This window comes from Fusarium solani, assembly GCF_023522795.1.
Source record: "Fusarium solani strain SB1 chromosome Unknown bctg00000005, whole genome shotgun sequence".
NCBI classification, from domain to species: Eukaryota; Fungi; Ascomycota; class Sordariomycetes; order Hypocreales; family Nectriaceae; genus Fusarium; species Fusarium solani.
Genome location: NW_027072153.1, coordinates 3,775,358 through 3,799,478, shown reverse-complemented (window position 1 = coordinate 3,799,478; position 24,121 = coordinate 3,775,358). Strand labels below are relative to the sequence as shown.

General features: G+C 34.1%; 4 protein-coding genes across 4 annotated transcripts; 3 read left to right on the top strand and 1 right to left on the bottom strand.

Moving 5' to 3' along the window:
* Positions 1-4,273: 4,273 nt before the first annotated feature.
* On the top strand, positions 4,274-6,294 carry MRS44_009642 (uncharacterized protein; the record flags this gene model as incomplete). Its single annotated transcript, XM_065621386.1, has 6 exons — positions 4,274-4,414; positions 4,464-4,516; positions 4,576-4,738; positions 4,816-5,307; positions 5,380-5,756; positions 5,829-6,294. 6 exons carry the CDS (start codon positions 4,274-4,276, stop codon positions 6,292-6,294), a joined length of 1,692 nt encoding a protein of 563 aa, XP_065477458.1.
* A 4,231-nt stretch (positions 6,295-10,525) lies between these two features.
* On the top strand, positions 10,526-12,223 carry MRS44_009641 (uncharacterized protein; the record flags this gene model as incomplete). The annotated part of the gene is made up of 4 exons (XM_065621385.1): positions 10,526-10,614; positions 10,676-10,942; positions 10,993-11,469; positions 11,983-12,223. 4 exons carry the CDS (start codon positions 10,526-10,528, stop codon positions 12,221-12,223), a joined length of 1,074 nt encoding a protein of 357 aa, XP_065477457.1.
* A 938-nt stretch (positions 12,224-13,161) lies between these two features.
* Positions 13,162-14,817, bottom strand: MRS44_009640 (uncharacterized protein; the record flags this gene model as incomplete). Its single annotated transcript, XM_065621384.1, has 1 exon — positions 13,162-14,817. One exon carries the CDS (start codon positions 14,815-14,817, stop codon positions 13,162-13,164), a length of 1,656 nt encoding a protein of 551 aa, XP_065477456.1.
* Positions 14,818-22,937: 8,120 nt separating this feature from the next.
* Positions 22,938-23,616, top strand: MRS44_009639 (uncharacterized protein; the record flags this gene model as incomplete). The annotated part of the gene is made up of 2 exons (XM_065621383.1): positions 22,938-23,276; positions 23,467-23,616. 2 exons carry the CDS (start codon positions 22,938-22,940, stop codon positions 23,614-23,616), a joined length of 489 nt encoding a protein of 162 aa, XP_065477455.1.
* Positions 23,617-24,121: the final 505 nt, after the last annotated feature.

Here is a 24,121-nt window from a genome sequence, read left to right as displayed (position 1 = left end):
TAACTTATATTAATATAAAAAGAATTAAGCGATTAATCTTCTTAAAAGAGAGATAATCTTACTTATAATAAAAAATATTAAAATAACGTAATAAAATAAAAAACTTAATTATAAATATATTAGACCTTATAAGATTAAATAAAAAATCTTAAAATATAGTTATAAATTAAATCCATTCCCTAAGGTTAAGATTTATTTAATTTTTTATATCTCTCTATTTAAATTAGCTAATATTATTATTATTAATACTAATAATAAACTAGAAATAGAAATAAATAAATTAGAAAAATATATTATAAAAGCTATCTTTAATAAGAATAAAGTTAATAATAAAATAACATATTTTATTAAATATAAGGATTACTTAGATTTAAAAAATATATAAAAATTATTACAATACCTTAAAAATATATAATACTTATAAATTATATAGTAATTATAACCTCTAACCTTACCTTCTTAGCCTTTCATAGCTTATATAAAAAATATAAGCTATAAATAGCTATCTTAATACCCTTTATATATAATTTATATTTCTAATAATAAAGCTAGGTTAATTAAGCTAAAACCTTATTTACCTTTACTTAAGCCTTTTAAGATTCTTATTAAAGATATAAAAAGTCCTCTTTAATATATTCCTCCTTAGAATCTAAGTAATTAGACTCTTAGTAGATATAATTTACTAAGAAAAGGGTTAATAAAAGTAGAAATCTTATAAAAATAAATATATAAATAGATACTTAAAATATTTATTAATATATTATAAGAAAAATTATAATAAATATATTCCTTATAGTACTTTAATTTTTTAAGTAAAGCTATATAATAAAGACTATAGGACTAATAAAATAAATAAGGTATAATTTTAAATATAAAATAATTAATAATATTATTTAGTTTAAGGGCTATGAATTATTTCTTAGAAAGAATATAATAATTAGATATATTTATAAGAGAAATATATAAGTTTAAGTTAAATATATATATACAAATAATAGGGGTTATAAAAGTAGCTTTAAGGATAAGATTAATAGAGGGGAGATATTATATTATAGCTAAAAGACCCCTAGGTCTTATAATTAATAGGGACTTATAAAATCTTATTAATTATTAAGGATTAAGATAGATTAGGACTTATAGTCTATAATCCCTTATAATTTAATATTTAGGATTATAAAGAATTATAACCTATAGGCTATGATCTATTCTAATATATTTTATAATCTAGAAATATATAATATATATTAATTATATTTTCTTATATATTAGCTACCTTAGCTATTAATATAACTTAGTTATATTTAATACCTTTAAGTATATTACTAAATATAATAAACCCTTATTATTTAAAAATAATGTAATTAATCTCTTTATTAATATAAACCTAGTATAACTAGTTTGTACCTTAGGAATTATATAATTATTACAAATTCATTAAGAGATAATATATTTATTATAAATAAAATTATATTTAATATATTATAAAAGCTATTAATAAGATTATATAAAAGTCTTATTAATTTAAGCTTAATAAGTAATTAGGCTTTAAATATAAAGGTATTATTATTAAATGTACTAAAAGTATAATTAAAATATTTTATTATTAATATAAAGGATTTAAATTAATAAAAAATAATAACATATTATAAAATAATACTTAATATAGTTAATATTAAATATTAAATATAAAATATTTAATATATATTATTTTACTTATATAGTTATATAAAAAATATCTTAATATTATTTTTTATTATTTTATATTACTTAAAATAGAGACTAAACTATCTTAATTAATATCTTAGTAATTTTAATATTAAAAGCTCTATACCTAAAGCCTAAGGTTTTAATAAGCTTAAATTAATAAAGTTTATTTATATAATTATTAATACTATAAATAATATATTAAAACTAGCTTCATTTATAATAAATAGCTTATATCTTAATTAGTTAAAAAGGTTAAAATCCCCTTTTTATAATAACTCCCTTTTAATATTAACCTCTTAATTCTTTTTATAATTCTTAATTACTTAAAGAAGTTAAAATTACTTTTAATATTTTTTAAAAATAATTAAAAATTAATTAATGAATTAAATACTTTATAATTAGCTAATTAATTTATAATATATTAATGAAATTATAATAACTTTTTATACAAACCTTTAATTAATAGACTAAAGTAATATAGCTAATACCTATTAATATAACTTTTTATATAATTAAGACAATCTTACTAAAGAGGTCTATAACCTTTATAAGAGTATAAAGAATACTTATAATAAGCTATAAGAGATAATATTATATAAAGCTATTTAAAGTATTATAATAAATAAATATATATATAATAAGCGAGTCAGACAGACAAGTGAGCCGGACATTGCAAAATACGCCTTAAAGCGGAATTTTAGGAAAATTCTTAAAAATTCAAACTAGGCCTGAAATAGCTAATAATTTAAAATGAGTTTACTTAACTAAGTTTCTCTATAAGAGAACTTTTTAAAACTTTGAATATATTTTTTCTTTATAGTTGTTAATAAAAAGCTTATTTATACTATCTTTTTTTAAACTTTTAAAATTATCTAATTAAATACCTTTTTTTAAAAAATCGAAAAAAATTACTACCTTATGACTTTTTTTCTAATTTATTTAAAAATACCTTTTTAAACCTAAAAAAGTTTTATAGCTAGTTTTAGAAAATCGAAATATACTTATTTTAGCTGCATAGTATGCTGTCCGACTCGCTTGTAGAGTATATTAGCTTATTAAATAAAAGGTTTAAGTTAAACTTATAATTTTTAGCTATAACCTTTTTTTTATATTTAGTCTCTTTATACTTAATTATAATATAAATAATTAATTTACTTTTATTAAAGAAAAACTTTTCTTATTAAAGACCTTTAAAAAAAAAGGTAAAAAAAAGATATATATTTTACCTAAAAAGAAATTAAATTCCATAATAGCTTAAGAGATAATAATAATATATACTTATATAAGATATAATTTATAACTCTTATTATTAATATTAATACCTTTTATAATACTAAATAAGAAAATTAAAGAAATTTTATAAGTAGCTAGGATCTAATTATATAGCTATAGGCATAATATTAGGAAATAGAGGTTATTAGTATTATAGGTTTTAGAAGGATTAGTTCTTAGAAGATTGTATAATATATAATAAATATAATATTAAAATCCTACTTATTTTAAGTTATATTTTAAATTTTAAACATTTTTTTAACTTTAATTTTTTAAATACAAATATAAGTAATGCCTCTACTTAAGTAGTATATTTACTTATTAAGTATTTTAGTTAAATATATAATATATATATCTTAGTTTATATATATATATAAATAATAATAGTTTTAATACTAATTTTAATTATAAATCTGAATATTATAAATATATACTATAATAATATATTTATTTATATTTTCTTATATATTTAATCCCTTAGTTACTAATATAACTTAGTTATACTTAATATCTTTAAATATATTATTAGATATTATATATATCTTATTTAAAATACTATTAATATCTCTTTTACTTATATAAACCTAGCATTTAATATATATGGAAGCTCTTGATTTCTAACCAAATGAATGACTGAAGCTGGTCTATCATATCCTTCCTTAGAGAGAGTCATACACGTTAGCGGCGTCAGCCATAATGTTATTCTCCCTTGGGTGCAGTCATACACGTTAGCTATGACGATGTTATCCAAGGTTGATCACATCTAAGATCCGGCAGATCCGGATGGTCTCCTAGGTTGCTGATAGATGTGATATCAGCCCACTGGCGACGACTTGCCCTTCCCCGGCCCGATGGCTTCATTAGTCGCGGGGCCCGGGATAAACTTAACGGCGGCCCATCCCCCTTGTTGCAACTAGTCGACGCCACCCCCAGACTCGGCTTCGCCGCCAAATAGAAAGCAGGCCGAACCCGGCCTCAAACTCCACCGCACAGAACCATTGAAAGGCCGCCTCACCCCGGACATGGTACCCCGGACTTAGGGGTTCCTACCCCAGACCCCGAAGCCGAAATGCGGAGCAGCATGGGCCAGGGTGGAGCAGGGGTCTAGCTTCAGCGCTCCGCGGACACATTGAGTGCGCTGACGCCGATCTATTCATCCATCCATAACATTTAAGAAAAGAGCGGAGGGCCAATTCCGCTTGAAAGATAAAGTCTGCACACAAGACCATCGAAAACAATACAACAACTGAGAGCAATTCGAAAATCAAACGTCACCATCACCGCCACCCTAACTATGCTTTCCGTGTATCTTGTTGGCTTTGCGCCAGTAGTAGCTGTTCTGTTGCTCCTGGTAAAAGTGGCTAAGGTTGGCCGCAGACCTGCTGGCTTGCCTCCAGGCCCTCCCACATTGCCACTTATTGGGAATTTGCATCTTGTAAGCCCCGTAAACGTCCAGCCAATTGGCATTACTGAACGAATATTAGATGCCTACGCAACGACCGCATTTGCAGTTTCAGAAATGGGCCGAGGAATACGGGTAAGTCGTCTGTGAGCTGCTTTAGCAAACCCCGGACAATCGCTCAAACCTTCGCCCAGGCCGATTTACTCGCTTATTTTGGGAACGAAGACAGTCATTGTGCTTTCCTCAGATACCGCTGTCAAGGATCTCCTTGATAAGAAAGGTGGTATTTATTCAGATAGGCCGGACATGTTCATTGGACAGAAGATCGCCAGCGGAAATCATCGTTTGGTAGTGATGGTGAGCATACCCATTGATCCAGACCATCGTGCCTTGACAGCCTCGGTCGGTTCGGTCAGCACTAACCATGGTTCCAGAAATACGGCACCAACTGGCGAATGATTCATAAAATGGTACACAATATCCTGAACATCAAGTCTGCGATCACCTACGTCCCGTATCAGGACCTTGAGAACAAAATCTTGCTCGGCAGTTTGCTGGACACCCCAGAGGACTTGTTGTTTCATATCAGGCGTTTTACGTACTCTCTGTCGACACAGATGATCTTCGGCTACCGCTGCGTTGACAACAAGGATCCCAATCTATTGCAACTTTTCGCGGTTGGTGCCCCTTCCCACGCACTGACTGGTTTATCGCGATTGACTCCTTTAAAGTGCTTTGAAAACTGGGGCAAGTTGGCTGGGAGTTCAAGCGCCCAGCTCGCAGACCTCTATCCTTTCATACAGAACCTGCCCGAGGCTATCGCACCAAATGTCCGGTACGCCAGGAATCTCCACGAGGTGGAAAGGAAGCTATACGTGGGCCACTGGATGAGAGCTAAGAGGGCCCTTGATAACGGCACAGGATTGGTAAGCCAACATCAATCGTCTCGATTTAATGACCAGCCAGGATTGTAATGCTAATTTCGCTACCATCTTTAGCCATGTTTTTGCAATGATATCTATCAAGGGCAGACAGCACAGGGGTTCTCTGATGATGCTGCGGGCTATATCAGTGGCTCATTGCTCGAGGCTGGATCTGATACAACGGCGTCCACGCTCTATGGCTTTATCTTAGCCTTACTGGTCTGGCCTGAGGTGCAGCGACGTGCCCAGGAAGAGATCGATCGTGTTGTGGGATCTGAACGATTGCCCAATATGGACGACTACGATGACCTTTTCTACGTCCGTTGCTGCATTAAGGAGAGCTTGAGATGGATGCCAACTGTCGTTCTTGGTGTACCACATGCAGCCCTTGAAGAAGATTCTTACATGGGGTACACCATCCCCAAGGGCTCGAGTGTCATCAACAATGTTTGGTAAGCTAACTATCACCTTTTTCGACCGAAAAGCCAAGGATCAATGGAACAAGATGACTGACCGCACGAAAGGGCAATTCACATGGATCCAGAACGGTCTCCTGATCCGCGAGTCTTCAACCCCGATAGGTTCAAGGATGACCGCACAACCCTCTACCAATCCGCCATTGGAGATACGAAGAAGCGAGATAATTTTGTTTTTGGAGCTGGACGACGGTTGTGTCAAGGAATCCATATCGCCGAGCGCTCTTTGTTCCTTGGATTTTCTCGACTGCTATGGTCCTTCAACTTCTCTCCTGCCAAAGACGATATGGAGAAGCCCGTTCAATACGACATTGAGGATCTTGTGGGCGGAATCACGGTTCAACCAAATGATTTTCCTGCAATTATTACTCCAAGGTCCTCGGAAAAAGCAAAGATCATCCGCAAGGAAGCACTGGAGTGCCAGGAACTGCTTGATCCGGCCACCGGCCAATGGAAGAAGATCCCGGATGGAATGGCGTTTAGTACTTGGAGACCGGAGAAGGTTGGCTCTTGAATGAATTTGGACTCGACAAAAGCAAGCATGACACTCTGAAGATCGTACTGGGCGAAGGGTCGCTCGCGGGGGATCCTGCAGCATTTGGGCTTGTCAGGTCGCCAGATGGTGATGAAAAGTGTTAGCTTCACCAGCGTAATCTCGGCGTCCTCCCTTCGACTTTGGTGCTATCATTGATCTATCTGCTACCCGATATTGGTCTTTCTTCTATTACGTTTGCACTGGGAAATTCTAGTCTTACGCATACTTGCCTGTTCGTCAAAGGCGTGTGACTAGGGTGAGATTAACGCTTTAGGAGTAGGGGAAATAAACCTTGAGCGGTTGACGAGTCGATTGAGGCATGATTAACTCTTGCTATCCTCGAGCTTGCTAAATCTCTTCCGAGACGTGTCTGTGGCATTCTAGCTAGACAGGATAGCTAGCAACCTGAGCAAGTAATTTCTGGTTAAAGTCTGCCCGGAATCAAGACGCCTTTCAAAGTCTGATGTATTCAGCCCAAGGAGAAGCGACAAAATCGCCGTCAAGGCGACGCCTGCACCTCGTGAATCTGCTCCCAATGTAGTTCATAAATATGCAGTAGTAACAATTATGAACTACAACCTTCTTTCGCCTATGAGCTACTCATAGTTTACCTCGTTAATTCGGGTCCCAATATCTGAGACTTCAACCCTTATATCATCGCCATGTCTCAAGACAATCCTCGGCGACCGCAAGAATCCCATCCCAGGACCTGTGCCTGTGAAAATAACGGTACCCTGCTCTAGTGTGGTTCCTTGCGATAAATACGATATTAGCTTGTAAATGGAGGATATCATGTCCCTGTGGGTCAATCGAGAACGGAATGGCAGTTAACAGCTTGGACCATACTGAGTTTTAAAATCCTGAACCACCTCCCTATTGTAAAGGGCCTTGATGCGAAGGTTGTCGGGATTCTTGACCGCCTCTTTGAAGACAAGAACAGGTCCGAAGGGACAGGAGCTACCCAAGCCTGAACGAGCATGGTTCGAGAGTCAGAAAGAGTCACAGAAATTGTGCGTGAATGAATGGCAACTAAGAAATAGAGAACATTCTCTCCTACCCAGTGTGGCTAACAGACCGACCGTCTGACAGACCGTCTGACAGACCATCTTCAGACCGCAGACCGACCGACCGGCAATTGTCATCAGACCGACAGACCGAAGCTGCTGGTCGGATTGGGTGGTCTGAGTTGGTCTGGGTTAGGGGCTTCCAGGGCTCCCATTGGCCGACTCAGCCTTAACGCACCCGTACCACCCCCACTCTTTTGCGGGTCGGAGTTCGCAGTGCCAAATTAAGTGGGGCATGGCAAAGGTAGCCAATGAGGGCATCAGTTAATCAGACCTAGACCGACCAGGTTGCTAACCCAGACAGACCTAGACCGACAGACCGGGAGCCCCGACAAACCCAGACCGACAGACCGAAAGGGCCGGTCTAGGTCTGTCGGTCTGTTAGCCACACTGCTCCTACCTTTAGAGAATGACACCTGGCTATTTTTGAACTGTCCTCGCTGTGCACTGACGTCGTTGCTACACGTATACCCAAGAACGTAGTCCATAGCAGACGCCTCTGGAATGTTTCGTCCTGATCTAGAGAGAATCACAGCAAGCTCAGCTTCGTAATCACTCGAGTCATCTTGCATAAAGTGGGGAATCTTGATTGGACCAGGTGATGGCCCAATCAAGGCAGTCCGAGGCTTTATGAACATCATAGACTTCTCTGGGATAGGCAAGTTGACTTCATTGGCGTCATCATAATAATTCAGGCCTATGCCTCGAATAAGAGGGACGTCCTCGGGTGCGATGGGTGATAGAAGCTGGTTAATGAATTCTGGTTAGTGGCCATGACAACAGTCGACGCAAAAGTCTGAATCTAATACCTGGGCGATGTGCAGAATGGAGTCTGTGACCTGCCCACAGAAGAGTGAGCCCGTCATCAGGCTGACAGTTACCCTTTCTCCGCGGGATATAGCGAGGCCAATATCTTGCCATTTTGAAGTATCAACTTGCCCGAGATGGACAAGGCCATCTTCCTCAGCAATGCAGCGAACTGCGAGAGTCTATTTGCATACCACCATTCTGGTGATTGTCAAAAGAACGGCTTGCTGAACCCTGCAGTGTCGAAATCTAAGTTCGACGCACGTAATTTCCTCGGCAGTCGGTTCGGAGTCTCTGCTCCAGACCTGGCTGGCTTTGGACGTGGGTACGGGGTCGGCTTCGGGGTCGGCTTCGGAGTTAGGATGGGAATATCGATCGGCGTTCCCCTGACGTGGGTGTCCCCATGGTGTCTGCGGAGTGGACAACGGGAGCACGGAGGAAACCCCATTTCAAAACCGCAACACACTCTCCGCCGTCACTGTGGTCAAGACCAGGTCTCAATGCGGGACTGTTAAGTAAGCATTGTCGTTTGGACTCCTGTGCTGGCGAAATCTGCAGTTTCGGCTTTTTTGATGATACAGCCAGATTAATTCTGGCCACCATGACAACCGATCAGAGCCCGGAAGCATCTACTGAGAACCCTCATAAAGCTTTACAGTCTTCCAGCAGGACCAGGAAACGCGTTTGGCGTGCCTGCATGGAATGCCACAAACGGAAGATTAGGTGCATCGTGCCCAAGCGGGGGCATTCGTGCCTAGGTTGTTCTGTCGACAACATGGCTTGTGAATTTCCAGTCAGAAAAGGCAGAAAAGGGTACGTAGGGACGTTTGATGGTGCGTAGAATTGCAGGCAGCTTACAATAGAACTTGAATCGGTCGTCATTCTACGCTCTCTGGTACTCCCGGAGTTTTCTTGGAATGAGGATCCAGCATCTGAAGCTTCGACTGCTTTCTGGTATCTAGTCGCTGGGAGTGAGCAGATTAACCCAAAGAACGTGCAGCAATACTATACTCATGTCCATCCAATGCTTCCTCTTCTCGATGAGGCAATATTTTGGGAGGCTTATTCAATTACTCCGACTGGGACGAAATGCGAACATCAATACCCGCTGGTAGTGTTCCAGGCAATGCTATTCTCTTGTTGTAACGTTGGTTAAGACATGATGCTGCGTGCAAACTCTTTGGGGCTGACTTTTTTCAGCTACTGTCTTCAACAAGTCTCAATGCGTTGGGTTTCGACTCCAGCCGAACAGCTCGCGCCACATTCTACCGCCGTGTCAAACTTCTTTTTGATATGGTCTCTGAATCGTGTCCTATAGCTCTCTCTCAAGCTGCACTGCTGCTTTCCTCTTGGACGTCATTCCCCTCTGCTGGATTCGTCTCAAGTCCAAGTGTTCATTGGTTATCAATCGCCGTACAACATGCGGAATCTGCAGCTGCATTTCACCCATGATGTCACTTCTGACGGTCGTGGTGTGCATTAACACCATTATCCAAATCCTCTTTTGTTGCCCACAGTCATTTAGTTACGACTCGTGGACAAGCTATGACCTGCGCACTGACCACAGGGTCTGTCTTACCAATCCCCCCTGAAGCGACGGTTTCGACCAAGGCATCGGAGAGCTACGCACCACGGAGGTCATACGCACCAGATGGACGAGAAATCAATCTGCAAACAATCTTCGCCCAATGGACGCCGACTGACTCGAAGGGTCTCGAGGGGAGGGCATTAGTGCTATTCTGAAAGAAGGTGCGGGGCACATCACTCACTGGCCTAGCGCCGCCGCCCCCTTCCCCCTCAAAACGCCCCGCTCTTCAATGCCCCAGGTTTCGCAACGTCCCGACCCCAGACCTCCACACACCCACCCCTACGGTAGCTAAAATGTCCAACCACAGTGATGCGTTTGCCGCTTGCCAGACGGTCAGAGGAGTAGGTGTCCTTCTGATGGTATTTGACCAGGCCATCCCCGCTCACTCTTGATTTCTCCGTGCCTCTGCACAATCTCGCGTCCCCTCAACCCCCACCTTTTGTCGCCAGCGCATGCCTGGCACCATCTTAATCTATGTGCCTCATTCCTATGTGACAGCCCGCTCAACTACCTATATCGACCGTCGCGATACGAAAGACCCTCAGATGCCCACAACGCCATGGAGGTTACAATACGAGACCTGGCTCCGACTTCTGCAGCCAGTTCTGTACATGCACTATACGTCCTAGAGAGGGTTTGTTCTATTCCAGCTTTGCTTGGCAGTTTGTTCGTCATTAGCACATTTTGCGCTATCCCAAGTTTTCGTAAGCCCATCAATCGCCTCATATTCTACGCGTCCTTTGGCAACATCATGTCCAACGTGGGACTTCTATTCGCGGATTCATTTCTCCACGCCCCGACATCGGCTGGTTGTCAGTTCCAGGCATTACTCTTTCAATGGTAACACTCACCCGTCACCCCTTTTGACCAGAAGCCATCGACTGACTGACCGGCACACTAGGTTTCTGCCTGCCGATGCGTACTGGGCCTTGGCAATGGCTTTGAACGTTTACCTCACCTTCTATTACAAATATGACGCCCAGAAGCTGCGAAAGATGGAAATCATTTACCTTGTCTGCTGTTATGTCCTACCGTTCATCCCTGCACTTACCTTCATCTTCATAAGCGACCCAGAACGGGGGAGGTTTTACGGTGCGGCGAGGCTGTGGTGCTGGGCGACGCCGAAGTGGAGGGTTGCGGGAGTGGTAACGTTGTACGCCCCGGTCTGGTACGCCGTCGACCATCGTTGTCTCATCGTGTCATATCTAATGAGTCTAGGACTGCCATTGTCATCATCTTCGCTATATACATCCGCACGGGCAACGAGATCCTTCGAATGCGAAGATCGCTGCATTATTTTAGCAACCGATCTCTGGATGAATCCCTACCTGACGGCAACGTTCTCCCATTGGCGAAAACCACCGAGGTCGTCATACCTTCTGAGGCTTATTCTTGGCCCAATGACGATCAAAACGGTGCTATCCGCCCACCCTCCGAACGCCTGTATCCCGAACCGATATCTACCGGTGTGGGGCGAGAGGAAGCGTACCAACGGAATGACGAGGTGCTTTCCACACAAAACCGCCTTGTCCAACCTACAGTGCTCGAGGCGCAACGGGTGGAACAGGGCAACAATGTTCGGATTCACCGGGCCGTTTACGAATCCAACACCGCCGCCTGGTCGTATGCGAAGTACACACTCTTTTTCTTCACCGCGCTTCTCGTCACCTGGGTTCCGCCCACGTGCAACAGAATGTACGCCTTGGTACATGGAAGGAGCCTCGTACCATTGGAAGTTCTTACTTCCATAGTGCTTCCACTGCAAGGCTTTTTTAATTGCACCGTTTATGCCATAACGTCGTGGAGATCTTGCAAGGAGTTGTGGAGGAGCATCCGAGCCGCGCTATGCAGTTGTTTGGTCAGCGAGATCCGGAGCTCCCCAAAAGATAACAACTTCAACATGGTGAGGCTTGGCAGCGGATCCGACCATCGGTGCGAGACCGAAAGCACAAGAGGACTGGCGCATTGAGCCGCTACTGTCTCGTGTCAGCGATGGAGGAAATATGGAACGATTGCATGAGGCTGTCGGCGTTAGGGTTGTGGGTTTCTGTTGTCCGCACACACGGCCCTTAAGGAATTAATTGATCTCTTTCTCCAAGGAGGGTCTAAAGGCTAGACTTTTATGGTTAGAGTCGGTTGTTCCTAGCGAGTGTGCTTAGCAGTTGCTGCCAGAGCTGAGACTGCTATGTGTGTTGATCCTTCGGATAGTCTCTATCCGGTTCAGATAGCCCCTATTCGTGTCGCACTATTGAACGAGCGACCTGATCTTCACAAGTTTCCTCACACAGTTTCATTCGCTATAAATAATGTTTCGCCGGCTCCTATTGCTGGCTTTAACTATACTTTCCCCGCAGAATGTGTTATGGCATCTTTTCTGGGAAAGGAAAGCGTAATGGAACAGCGAGTCTGGGGGAGGAGGACCGACTTCGTTCTTTTCCAGTCCCACTGAATAAAATTCAGTTTCTGTGGCAGGGCCACCATAACTAGCGCATCAATTCCGAAAAGGACTCCGAGCCTGACCGAGCGAACCTTATCTATCTTTACCTTTACTTTTCTTATTTTATAATCCTTTATTTAGCTAATTAGCTTTTTATAAAGATTAATTTTATTACTTATATACCTCTTATATCTATTACTTATTTTATACCCTTTAAGAACTTTATAATTTATATTTAATAATCTTTTATAAACGAAAAAATAACTTAAAATACAAAAAATTAATTAATAAAAAAATATTAATATATATATAATAGCTAAGTTATTAAGAAAGAGTAATTAAAAGGCTAATATAATTAAAGAAAAGATATTATATAATATATAATAAAACTAATTATAATATTAAAGAATAATTTAATCTTATAATATACCTAAAGGTAAATTAAGGTAATATATATAATAAGCAAGCGCTATAAATAAGTAAGCACTGCACTTTTCCCTCTTATATCTAACTTTTTATTTAATTAATTAATTCTTAACTATTAAATATATTAGACTTAAATAGTAAGGCTAAAACCCTTCTTACCCTTTAGGCCTATCACGACCTATGTCTAACCAAGGCGGTCTCCTTAGGTAGAACTATAGGACCTTAGTGGGTCTTATATATCTAGCTAACTAGGGCTACAGCGATATAATAGAAGGAGCGATATATTCCTAGAGTAATAATAGTCTTAGAGTAATATATTCTTAAGAGCCTTATGCTCTAATAAATGATTATAAAATATATAAAATATATTTATTATACTTTCTTATATATTAGCTATTTTAATTATTAATATAACTTAACGTACTTGATAAGCAAGCGCCGCAGTCAAGCAAGCGCCGCACTTTTTTTAACCCCCTCTAGAGTTATCGCGATAAAAATACCATAAACCATTTAATTAGTTAAAACTACTCACTATACTCTTCCCCAGACGTCTCAATCACTACCTGACACGTCCTTGCATTATGGCCGGGCTTGCCGCAGACACCACAACGCCGAATACCCGGTCGCGCCGACCTTCGTTGACTACCACTCCTCGACGATTCACCCACTACCTGCGCATCCACATCCATTTGATCAATTGCTTGCCTTCCTTCCTCTACTGTCATCACCCCTCTTTTCTGCAGTCTAGTCCTTTTTGCCCTCCGGCGCCGGCTTAATATCTCATTCGCCTCTCGAAGGTCTCTGACCTCAGCCGTCAATAAGGTAACCTGATGCATAACAGCCTTTGTCCCCTTTGTAAGAGACTGTAGAGCCTCTAAGATTGACTCTGGCGAGCTACTTTGATGCCTTCTGATCCGCCTTTCGAGGTATTCAGACTGAGATCCGGCCTCAATCACGGTCTTTGGGGTCCTTGAAGCCCAAGGGGTCGACGGTTTAGCTGCCTCCTTAACCGGCGTTGGCGTCCGTAGCTGAACATCAAGCTTCGAGACCACAGTTTCTGGGTCAAGAGGAACAAGGCCAGCTCCTTTAAAAGCCCCCTTGATATTTCTTTCCGTCATAGTGGCCTCGTGTGCGGCGTAGAAGGCCGGAAAGAACTCGGTCTTTGAAACGTGGGTTATAGAGCATCTGATCAGACGCTCTATTTCTTGACCATAAGCCTTCTTCAGCACGCTAAAGCACCCGACGTCAAGGGGCTGGAGCAAATGGGAGGAATGAGGCGGCATACAAAGCCGGATAATCTTCTTTTCCTCGCAATATCTCTCGAATTCGATGGAGTGGTGACTTTCGTGGCCATCGAGGATTAAGAGACGATAGCGACTATTTGATCGCTTGGCTGTACACCGGTCAAAGTGCTTTAGCCACTCTAGACCGGTCTCATTATCGGTCCAGCCATTTTGGGTCGTTGCAATAACCCAATCGCCCGGGAGGTTGCTTTCTCGGTACCAGTTGGCGAGGTGATATTGGCCCGCGCCAATGATAAACGGCTGGATCGCCTGGCCTTCCGCATTGATCGCTTGAATGACCGTAATCCATTCCCGGTTTCCAGGCTGCACTGATTTCGGCTTTGAACGCCTTTCTGAACCTGTGACGACCATTCCGCTTGCAATCATGCCCATAAGAAAGCCAGTCTCGTCAAAGTTATAGAGATCATCTGATCGGATGCCGTACTTCGCGATTGTATTCCCCACGAGCCTAAACCAGTTGCGGATAATTATTGGGTCTTCGCATTTAGCTCTCTGGTAGTCGTATTTACGAAAGAAACGCGTCTTGAGGTCTGGGTGCCGCTTAACGAAGTTATGAGCCCAACGCGTGCCAACTGGTGACGCGTCGCGGTCGGCAAGCAATTGATCAGCCATTTCTTTTACACCACGAAGCCTAGGGGGGAATCCTCGCGAATCCAGATCGAGAATGAAGTGAATAAGGATCTCTTCCTCTAGATCGGATAGCTTGCGCGATTTCTGGATGGTATCGCGTCGAGATTGGATGCCTTGCTGGCGGCGACGTAGTCGTCGCTCATCGACTGTATAGGTGCTTGCGGCGCGTCGGATGCTTAGTTTTGGGTTATTTTGAAGGGCCTGAAGGGCAAGAAGGGTTCTAGCTTCAATAGTAGTAGCTGACATATTGGGTTGTTGAGAATCAATTGATTAAATGAAAGGTTAGGTGTAAGGTAGAAAAGTGCGGCGCTTGCTTGACTGCGGCGCTTGCTTATCAAGTACGTTAGTTATACTTAATACCTTTAAGTTTATTACTAAATATAACTTATATCTTATTTAAAGTAATATTAATATTTATTTTATTAATATAAACTAATATAATTAGTTTATTTCCCTAAGACTTATATAATTATTATATATTAATAGCTTTTATTTAGAGGATTATTTATATTACTATAAATAATATTAAATAAAATAATTACTTAAGTAAACCTTATTAATAATTATTAATAAGTTTTACTTACTAATTATTTATTAACTCTTATTATACTTATTAAGGTTAATCTTAATAAGAATAAATAAATAAATAATAATAATAAAAAACTTAAGTAAATTAAAGCTTAGCTTATTATTATAATTACTAAGTTAAAAGAGATAAGAGGACTTATAGATTATATAGCTACTAATTAATTTATTCTATCACTTTATGCCACCCAAAATAGGGATCAAAGTATCTCAATTAATATCTCAGTAATTTCAATAATAAAGGCTCTATACCCAAAGCCTAAGGTCTTAATAGGCTCAAATCAATAAGGTTTATCCATATAATTATTAATAGCTTTAATAACGCGCTGAAACTAGCTCTATTTATAATAAATAGCTTATATCTTAACCAGCTGAAGTAGTTAAAATCTAACCCCTTCGCGTAGTAGCTCCCCTCCGACGTCAACCTTCCAATCATCCTTGCAATTCTTAACCACTTAAAGAGGTCAAAATCTTAAAGGATCACGCTTCCATTATCCTCGTGAGAGGAGGTTCAACCACAACCAACAACCATAACTAACCAGTCAACCAATCTACAACCGGCCAACTAATTAATAACACACTAACAAGATCGCAATAGCTTTCCGCAAAGACCTTTAACCAGCGGATCAAAGCAGCGCGGCCAATGCCTATCAGCATGCCTTCCTATATGACCAGGATAACCTTACCGAAGAGGTCCACAAGCTTCGCAGGGGCACGAAAAGCACCTATAATAGGCTACGAGAGATAATATTATACGGAGCTATTTAGAGCATTATAGTAGGCACATAGCCTACTAAACGAAAGGTTTAGGTTAAACTCGCAATCTTCGGCTATAACTTTCTTCTTCTTCTGCCTAGCCTCTTTCTACTTAGTTATAATATAAATAGTTAATTTAACTTCGTTAGAGAAGAGCTTTCTTTATTAAAGGCCCTTAAAAGGAAGCTAAAAAAATATAGGCGTCTCGCCTAGAAGGAAATTAATTTCTTTAATGGCTTAAGAGATAATAATAATATGCACTCGTATAAGGCGTGGCTTATAACTCTCATTATTAGCGTTAATACCTTCTATAACGCCAAATAAGAAGATCGAAGAAGTTGGCTAGCTAGGATCTGGCCACGTAGCTGCAGGCGCAACTATGTTGGGAAATAGAGGTTATCGGCGTCATAGGTTTCGGAGGGATCGGTTCCTAGAGTTAGCGTCGGAGTTCTACTACTAAACCTAAAAAGTATTAGCGCCGGGGCTTAGCGCCGGACTCGGCGGCAGATAGAAGTCTATAGGTTTAATTGATTAAACCCATCTGGTTAAATATATGATGCGTATATCTTAGCTCGTGTAAATATGCGAATAATAGTAATTTTAATAATAATTTTAATAATAAAGCTATTAATTAATAGACTTAGAATTAGTAATATATAACTTTAATAAAACTTTAGAATTCCCTTACCTTTAGTTAATAATTTTTAAATAAAATATTTCTTTAATATTATACCTTTATATATATTTATATTAAGAATATAATTATATTTTTTAATACTTTTAAAAAATATCTTAAATACCTAGAGGTAATATTAAAGCTATTAAATAAAAATTAATTAAAAGTTATTATTAATAAATCCTTTATAATATATAATATAATTAAATTACTTAGATATATGCTTAATAATAATAATCTCTATAAGAGTTAGGATTAAGTTAATACTTTTTAAAGATAATATACTTAATTAACCTTATTACCCTTAAAGGCTATATTAAAATAGCTAAATACCTTTAAAAGGGAATAATATAATATAGTATATATATATACCCCCTTTATAATTAGAAATTATAATTATTATATAAGGCTAAGGCTAGCTTAAAGCTATTAATTAAAGTATTAAAACTAATTAAAAGGCTAAAAGCCTTAATTATTATATTTATATTTATAAAGAGAAAATAAGTTATTTTTAAAGAAATATAATCGTTTTTAATAAAGTAATTTATATTATAATATTATAACTCTATAAAATTACTTTTTTTAAAAATTAATACTTATAAGATTAAATTCGCTTATTTATTTTTTAAATTAATAAAAAATAAGATAAAGAATTAATTTTAAAAAAAGATATCTTAAGCGAAAAGCTAAAACCTATTAGTTTTTTCTCTTATTTAACTTTTATAATAAAGGCTAGATATAAATTAATAAAGGCTAAAGCTATTACTTTAGCCTAAGTAGTTTAAAAAATAAAAAAGCTAATATAATTAAATTAATACCTAGTAAATATTATTACTAATTATATAGCTACTAAAGGCATTATTACTTATATATCCTTAAAAACTATTAACTTTAATAAATCTAACTTAAAGTTATTTAAAGCTATTAATTAATTATTTTAATTAAAATTATAAATCTTTTATATACTTAATATACTTAATATTATCTTAGATATACTCTTAAGGCTATTAATTAAGGATTATTTAATAAGATAAGCTACTAAAAGTAATTTTAAAAATTAGATTTTATAATAGCGCTAATAGAAATAAAAGTAATATAAATTAAGATTACTTCTAAGTTTTATTAATAAATTATAAAAGAATATAATAAAGACTTTAAATTAAGTTATATATATAATTATATTAGAGATATTTAAGGCTTAAGGTATTAAAATTAATAATTAGAAATAATCTTATTTTAATTCTAAAAATTCTCTAAGAAACTCTTATATTATATAAGATATAAAAAAAAATAAATATTATATATTTTATAGTCTTTAATTAAATTTATTCTTAAGATTATTTATAATAATAAATATTACTTAGAAATTAATTATATACTATAAAAGTTAAATATTATTTATTTAATATAGCCTAAAAGCTAAAAATACATTATAATTATTTAAGTAATTAATATAAAAGGCTAAGTAATTTAGCTATTTATTACTAATATAAGCTAATACTACCTTATTAATTAATACTAAGAAAATAACCTTTTAAGTAATTAAGTTATTATAATAACTTAAAATAATTAAATTAATAATAAAATTAGTATTAAATAACTTAAGTATTTTAATTAATATATAATTAATTAATTAATTAATTCTTATTATTTTTTAATCTTTAATAGCTATAAAAAATATTAATATATTAAATTTAAGAGATATTATAAAGAAAAGAAAATTATTTAGCTTTATATATTATCTTATTTCTTTTATTTATTTTAATCCCTTAATATTAAGTATTTTAATATATTAAAATAAGCTTATAATTAAGAAATAAAATATTTAATTAAATATTCTATAACTTATATTTTAAATATTAAGTTCTTTTTAATTTTTTATATAATATATAAGGCTATTATAATAAAAAGAAATATTAAAGGGGCTTTTAAAAGAATTAATTTTATTTTTTTTAATTTAAAAATTATAATCTTAAAGCTTAATATATAGCTATAGATTTTAATATTTATTAAAGAAGGGGCTAAACCTTTTACTCTTTAGACCTTAAGGACCTTAAAGATAATAATTAAGGTTAGATCTTAGTCTTAATTCCTTAAGAAATATATTAAAAGATATAAAAATAGCTATTTAAAATTAATTCTTAAAGCTATATAGTCTCTTATAAAGGGAATAAAGGCTATTATATATAAGGTTATTTTATTAATTATTAAGAATAAAGACCTTTAAGAAATAAATAAGATATTAAGTTAATATTAAAGAATAAAAAGGATTAGATTATAAAAATGAGGGGTTATAATAATAAAAGAAGAAAGATAAGTATGTAATTAAATAAATATAAATATATAAATAATAGTAAAATTATTAAGGAATAATAATTAAGAAAGGATAATTAGACTAAATATTTAGCGCTATAATATATATAATAAGCTTAGCTATAATATAAGGATATATTAGGTAATAATTAAGATATCTAGGAAAGAGTATAATAAATAAGTTTAATTAATTAAATACTTTATAATATTTTTATTATACTTTTTATAAAAAAGATTAAGATTTTTATAATATTTATTAATATATAATACTTACTTATTAAGTATATTACTTATAGGGAAATTTAAGTTTATTTTGTATTTATCTTTATTATTAAGGCTATTTACTTTTTATATTAGGTATTTTAAGATGATTTTATTTATATATATATTAGATTTTATTTATTTATATTTAAGCTTTAGGATAAAAATATTACTAATCTCTAAGTATATTATATTAATTATTAAAAATAATATATACCTTAGTATATTTAAAAAGGAAATAATTATTAATAAAAAAGAGTTATATTATTTTTAAGGTATAATTTAAAAAAGCTATATTAGGGTTTATAATCCTATGCGTCTTAATTTCTTATTAAGTTAAGTAATATGTATTTCTTATTTTTCTTTTAGCTTAAAGGATTTAAATATATTTTTTTTTCTTTTTAAAGTTAAGCTTTTAGTTTACTAACTTTATTTTATTTTATATTTTAATTATATTCTTAGTAATATTTTAAAGTTAAGGTTTAGTTATCTAATTATTATCTTTAGCTATAAGGCTAATTTATTTTATTAATAAATCTTAGTAAAACTTTTTATTTTTTATTCAATTTATTATTATATAATTCTTTTTATTTTCTAATAATTTATAACCTTATTATTATTAATAATAACTAAGGCTAATAATAGAATTATATATTATTATAAGTCCTCTTTTTATATTAATTTTTATAAGTAAATAACTAAAATAAGTAAGTAGACTTTTTAATATTTTACAAAGTTAAGTTTAAAGGCTTATTATTTAATTTTATAAATAACTTTATATAATTTAATTCTTATAAGTAATTATTTCTTCTTTAGTTTTCTAAGTAAGTAATATCTCTTATATAATTATAAGTAAATAATATTACCTTTATTAATATTAATCTCTTTATACTTAGTATTATATTTAATCTTAGCTAATAATACTAAGGTATTAATAAGAATTTTTATTTCCTTATAAGAGATCTTATATAAGGCTTTTAGCGCTTATTTATTAACCTTTTTATCTTTAATTTTAAACCTAGTTATTAAGTTAATAAATTCCTATAAATAAAATTTATAAATTAAATTATTAAGTGCCCTTTTAATTATACTTAATATTATAGTATCGAGATTATATTATAATAATAATAATAATATTAGCTATAATATATCTAAGTTTATTACTATATAATATTTAATTAGTATTTTTATTATTTAATTTTCTTTTTTTAAAATCTTATTAATTTATAAGTAATATATAACTAATATAAGGAATATAATTCTTAGAAATCTTAAAATAGCTCTTTAAACTTAGGTAATAAACTTTAAATCTTAAGTATTAATAATTTATATTAAGATACCTTAATTTAATAAAAATAAGATCTTAATAAATATTTTTACTTAGTTTCTTATTATATATAATATATACCTTATTAGTAAGATTATTTTTTTAAGAATATATAATTAATTAAGATTAAATAATTAAGTTTATTATTCTTAATAGTAAATTATATTATTGTAGCTATAAAGACCTTTAGTAAGTTTATAATAAAGTTATATATAATTATATAAAAAGGTTATAGTATTATTATAATTAATTATAATTCCCTCTAAGTTAATTTCTAGCTTATTACATTCTTATAATTTATTAAGTAATAAATTATATAATTATAAATTATTTTTAATATTTAATTAAATTTTAGCTTTAAATACCTTTTTAAACTAATAATAATTATTTTATTTATAATTATATTTATAAGAAAGCTAATTTTATTAAAGTTATAAATATTATTTAATTAAATATTATATTTTATAATTATATTCCTTATAAGATAAAACTAATTATAAATAATTATTAAGTCTTTATATTTAGCTCTTTAATCATGATATATATAAAAGAAATATATCTTAAGGTCTAGGTATTATTAAATAAAGTTATAAGCCTAATATATATTAATTAATAATATATTATAATTAATAAATAAGTAATTAATTATTTCTTGTATATTATAAATCTAAGTTAAGAATAAAATAAATAAAGATTTTTTCTTTTAGATTAAATAACTTATATAACTTAGGAATAATATAATATTAAAACTAAATATTACTTTACTAATAATATAAGATATAATAATAGACTATATAGAGATTTATAATGTATTAAATACTTAGTTTTAAGTTATTTTAAAGGGCTTAAAGGGCAAAAAGCATTTTAGCCTTATTATAATTAGATAACGTACATGTATAGCGAGCCGGACAGCAAGCGAACCGGACAGCAATACTATGCACTTAAAAATAGCTAACCTTAAATTTCTAAAAACTGTTATAAAATAGCTAAGAGCTTAAAAAAAGTATTTTCCTAAATCTAATTAACAGAGTTATAAGTTTATGATTTTTTTATATTTTTAAAAAATTTCTTTAATTTTAAAAAAATAAAAAACTAATATAAATAGTGCGAATAAGAAATTCCTTAATAACTTACTTATTAAATTTTTTAAAAATCTAAAAAAATTACTAATACGTTTTAGCTTTTTTTTTTAAATTTTATCTAAGCTTGCTAGCTTATAAAGCCTAAAATGGGATTTTTAAGCATTTTTTTAACTATTTTTATAATCAGGTGAGATTTATACTATAGAGTAAAAGTGTCCGGTTCGCTTGCTGTCCGGCTCGCTATACATGTACGTTAATATACTAAGTAATTAAGAATTAATTAATTAAATGTAAAAGATATAAGTTAAGGGATTCTTATAATACTTACTTATTTATAATACTCGCTTATTAAGTATATTAGCTAATTTTATTAAACTTATAAATATTAATAAAAGTAATATTATATTTAATAATTATATTCTTTATAAGCCTAAATTAATTATAAATAATAATTATATCTTTATATTTAGCCCTTTAATAATTATATTTCTAATTAAGATATATCTTAAGCTTTAAGTATTACTTAATAAAGTTAAAAGCTTAGTACTTACTAATAGGTAATATATTACTATTAATAAGCAATTAAGTAATTATTTTCTTAATACTATAAAGTTATAAGAGAAATTCTTATAAATCTAAGTTAAAAATATACTTAATAATTATTTATTTCTCTAGATTAAATAGTTTTTATATATTTAATATAATATTATCTTAAGAAGGTTTACTATAGAGTTAATTATAAAGGGTATTAAGGTAAACTTTATAAAGCTATATAATAAATTAGATACTTAATTTAGGATTATTTTAAAGAGCCTAAAGCATAACGATAATATTTGCCTTTTAATTTAATTATAATATATTTATTAAGTTAAGAAATAATTAATAAGATATTAATAAGAGCTTAAGGGATTATTATCTAACTCGCTTATACGTCTGACTTGCTTATTATATATATTAATTATATTTAATCACTAGAAAGGCTAATAAATATTATCTTAAAAAGTATATAATATATTAAATCTAAGCTAGTATAAATTAATCCTATGTATTGCTGCTTATGCTTTTCTTATCTCTTTTATATAGTTAGTAGTAAGTGCTCTTAGAGTTTCTCCTTTAAGTGTTCAGTGTCCCTTGGTCGGCGATTAAAGCGAGACCTACCAGTGCTAGTTAGTTTAATAGTAGAGTAGTTGTGCTATTGCTTGTGGTGGTTAATCTGCATTTCGAGTCTCGTCGTCCTGTGGCCATGGCGTATCTGATTGTAGCTTTTACTGCTTCTATGCTTGGGGTCTATTTTGCAGTGTCTGATAACGCCTCTCCTCCCAAGTAGAAGGACACGCTGCCTCTTCTATCCTGTGTATGATCCAGCATGTGTGTTCGATGCGCATCCCACTTTGTACATCGGAAAAGAAAATGTTCCGCTGTCTCTGTTCCTCTAAGACTGAACCGCGAGGAACTGAAGAAGAAAGGTGAAGCGCAGAAACGCAAGCAAGACCTTCAGGAAGAGCCAGAAGACGAAGAAGATGGCGGTACTAAGCGAACTCTAGCCATTACCGGCAAGGAGATCGAAGAGCAATCACGCTTACTAGAGACCGACCAAGTTTTCTGTGGAGTTGTGTTCTCGCAATTACGCTCCGAACGACGGCAGTGTCAAAAGGTCATCGTAGCTATTAGAGCCTCAGATGCAGCATTGGTTTTGGCTCATGTTGTCACAAATTGCTTACGACTAGATACAGTCACGTTTTTAGTCTGTTACACCTGGGCGTCATCGGCAAGTTCGATGTGTAGGAGCTGCTCATATTTATTTGCCTTTGCGCCATATTAAGAATTTCGGTATCTCATATTCACATATGGTTCGGACGAGAATGAAGTACTAGACTATGGCATGGTTAATATAGCCAGCACACCAAGATTTCATTATGGGAAAAGATAACGCTGCCATCACAAGTCCCACGGGAGAGGAGCCTAGTGAACAAGAATCCACCCTCTGGATGTGTTCTACAGATCTGGTCGTCCACGCCAAGGTTTACGCGCTTGCGGAAAAATAGCTCATCGCTGGTCTTGAGGCCCTGGCTCTGCAGAAATTCAAGACGTCAGCTCTGAACAAGTGGGTTCCTGACGATTTCCTCGAGGCGGCCTAGGAGGCGTACACATCTCACGTCGGGGATCGTGTTTACGTCTTGCCATGCTGTCCAATGCCTGTGAATCTACGCAAGGTGGACTCACATAATGTTCATCTGGGAACGTGTTATGTCGAGGGATTTGACAACACATTCCTATCTGCGACATTCACTTATCAAGTACCTTAACCTACTAACTGCAGTAAACAAGGAAGCGTGACCTACTACCTTGACCAATGCGAAAGCTCGCAAGGCTTGGCTTGGCTTAGCGAAGGACGAGACAAAAAGCATGTAATTTACTAAAATATAAGCCACCCTTAGCACAGTAGAGTAAACAAAGATACTACCTCGAGGACCTAACCCCTTATGGCCCCGTTCCTACTGGCTCAGTATAGTCGACCTAAGGACACTTATGTATAAGAGAGGGAGAGTT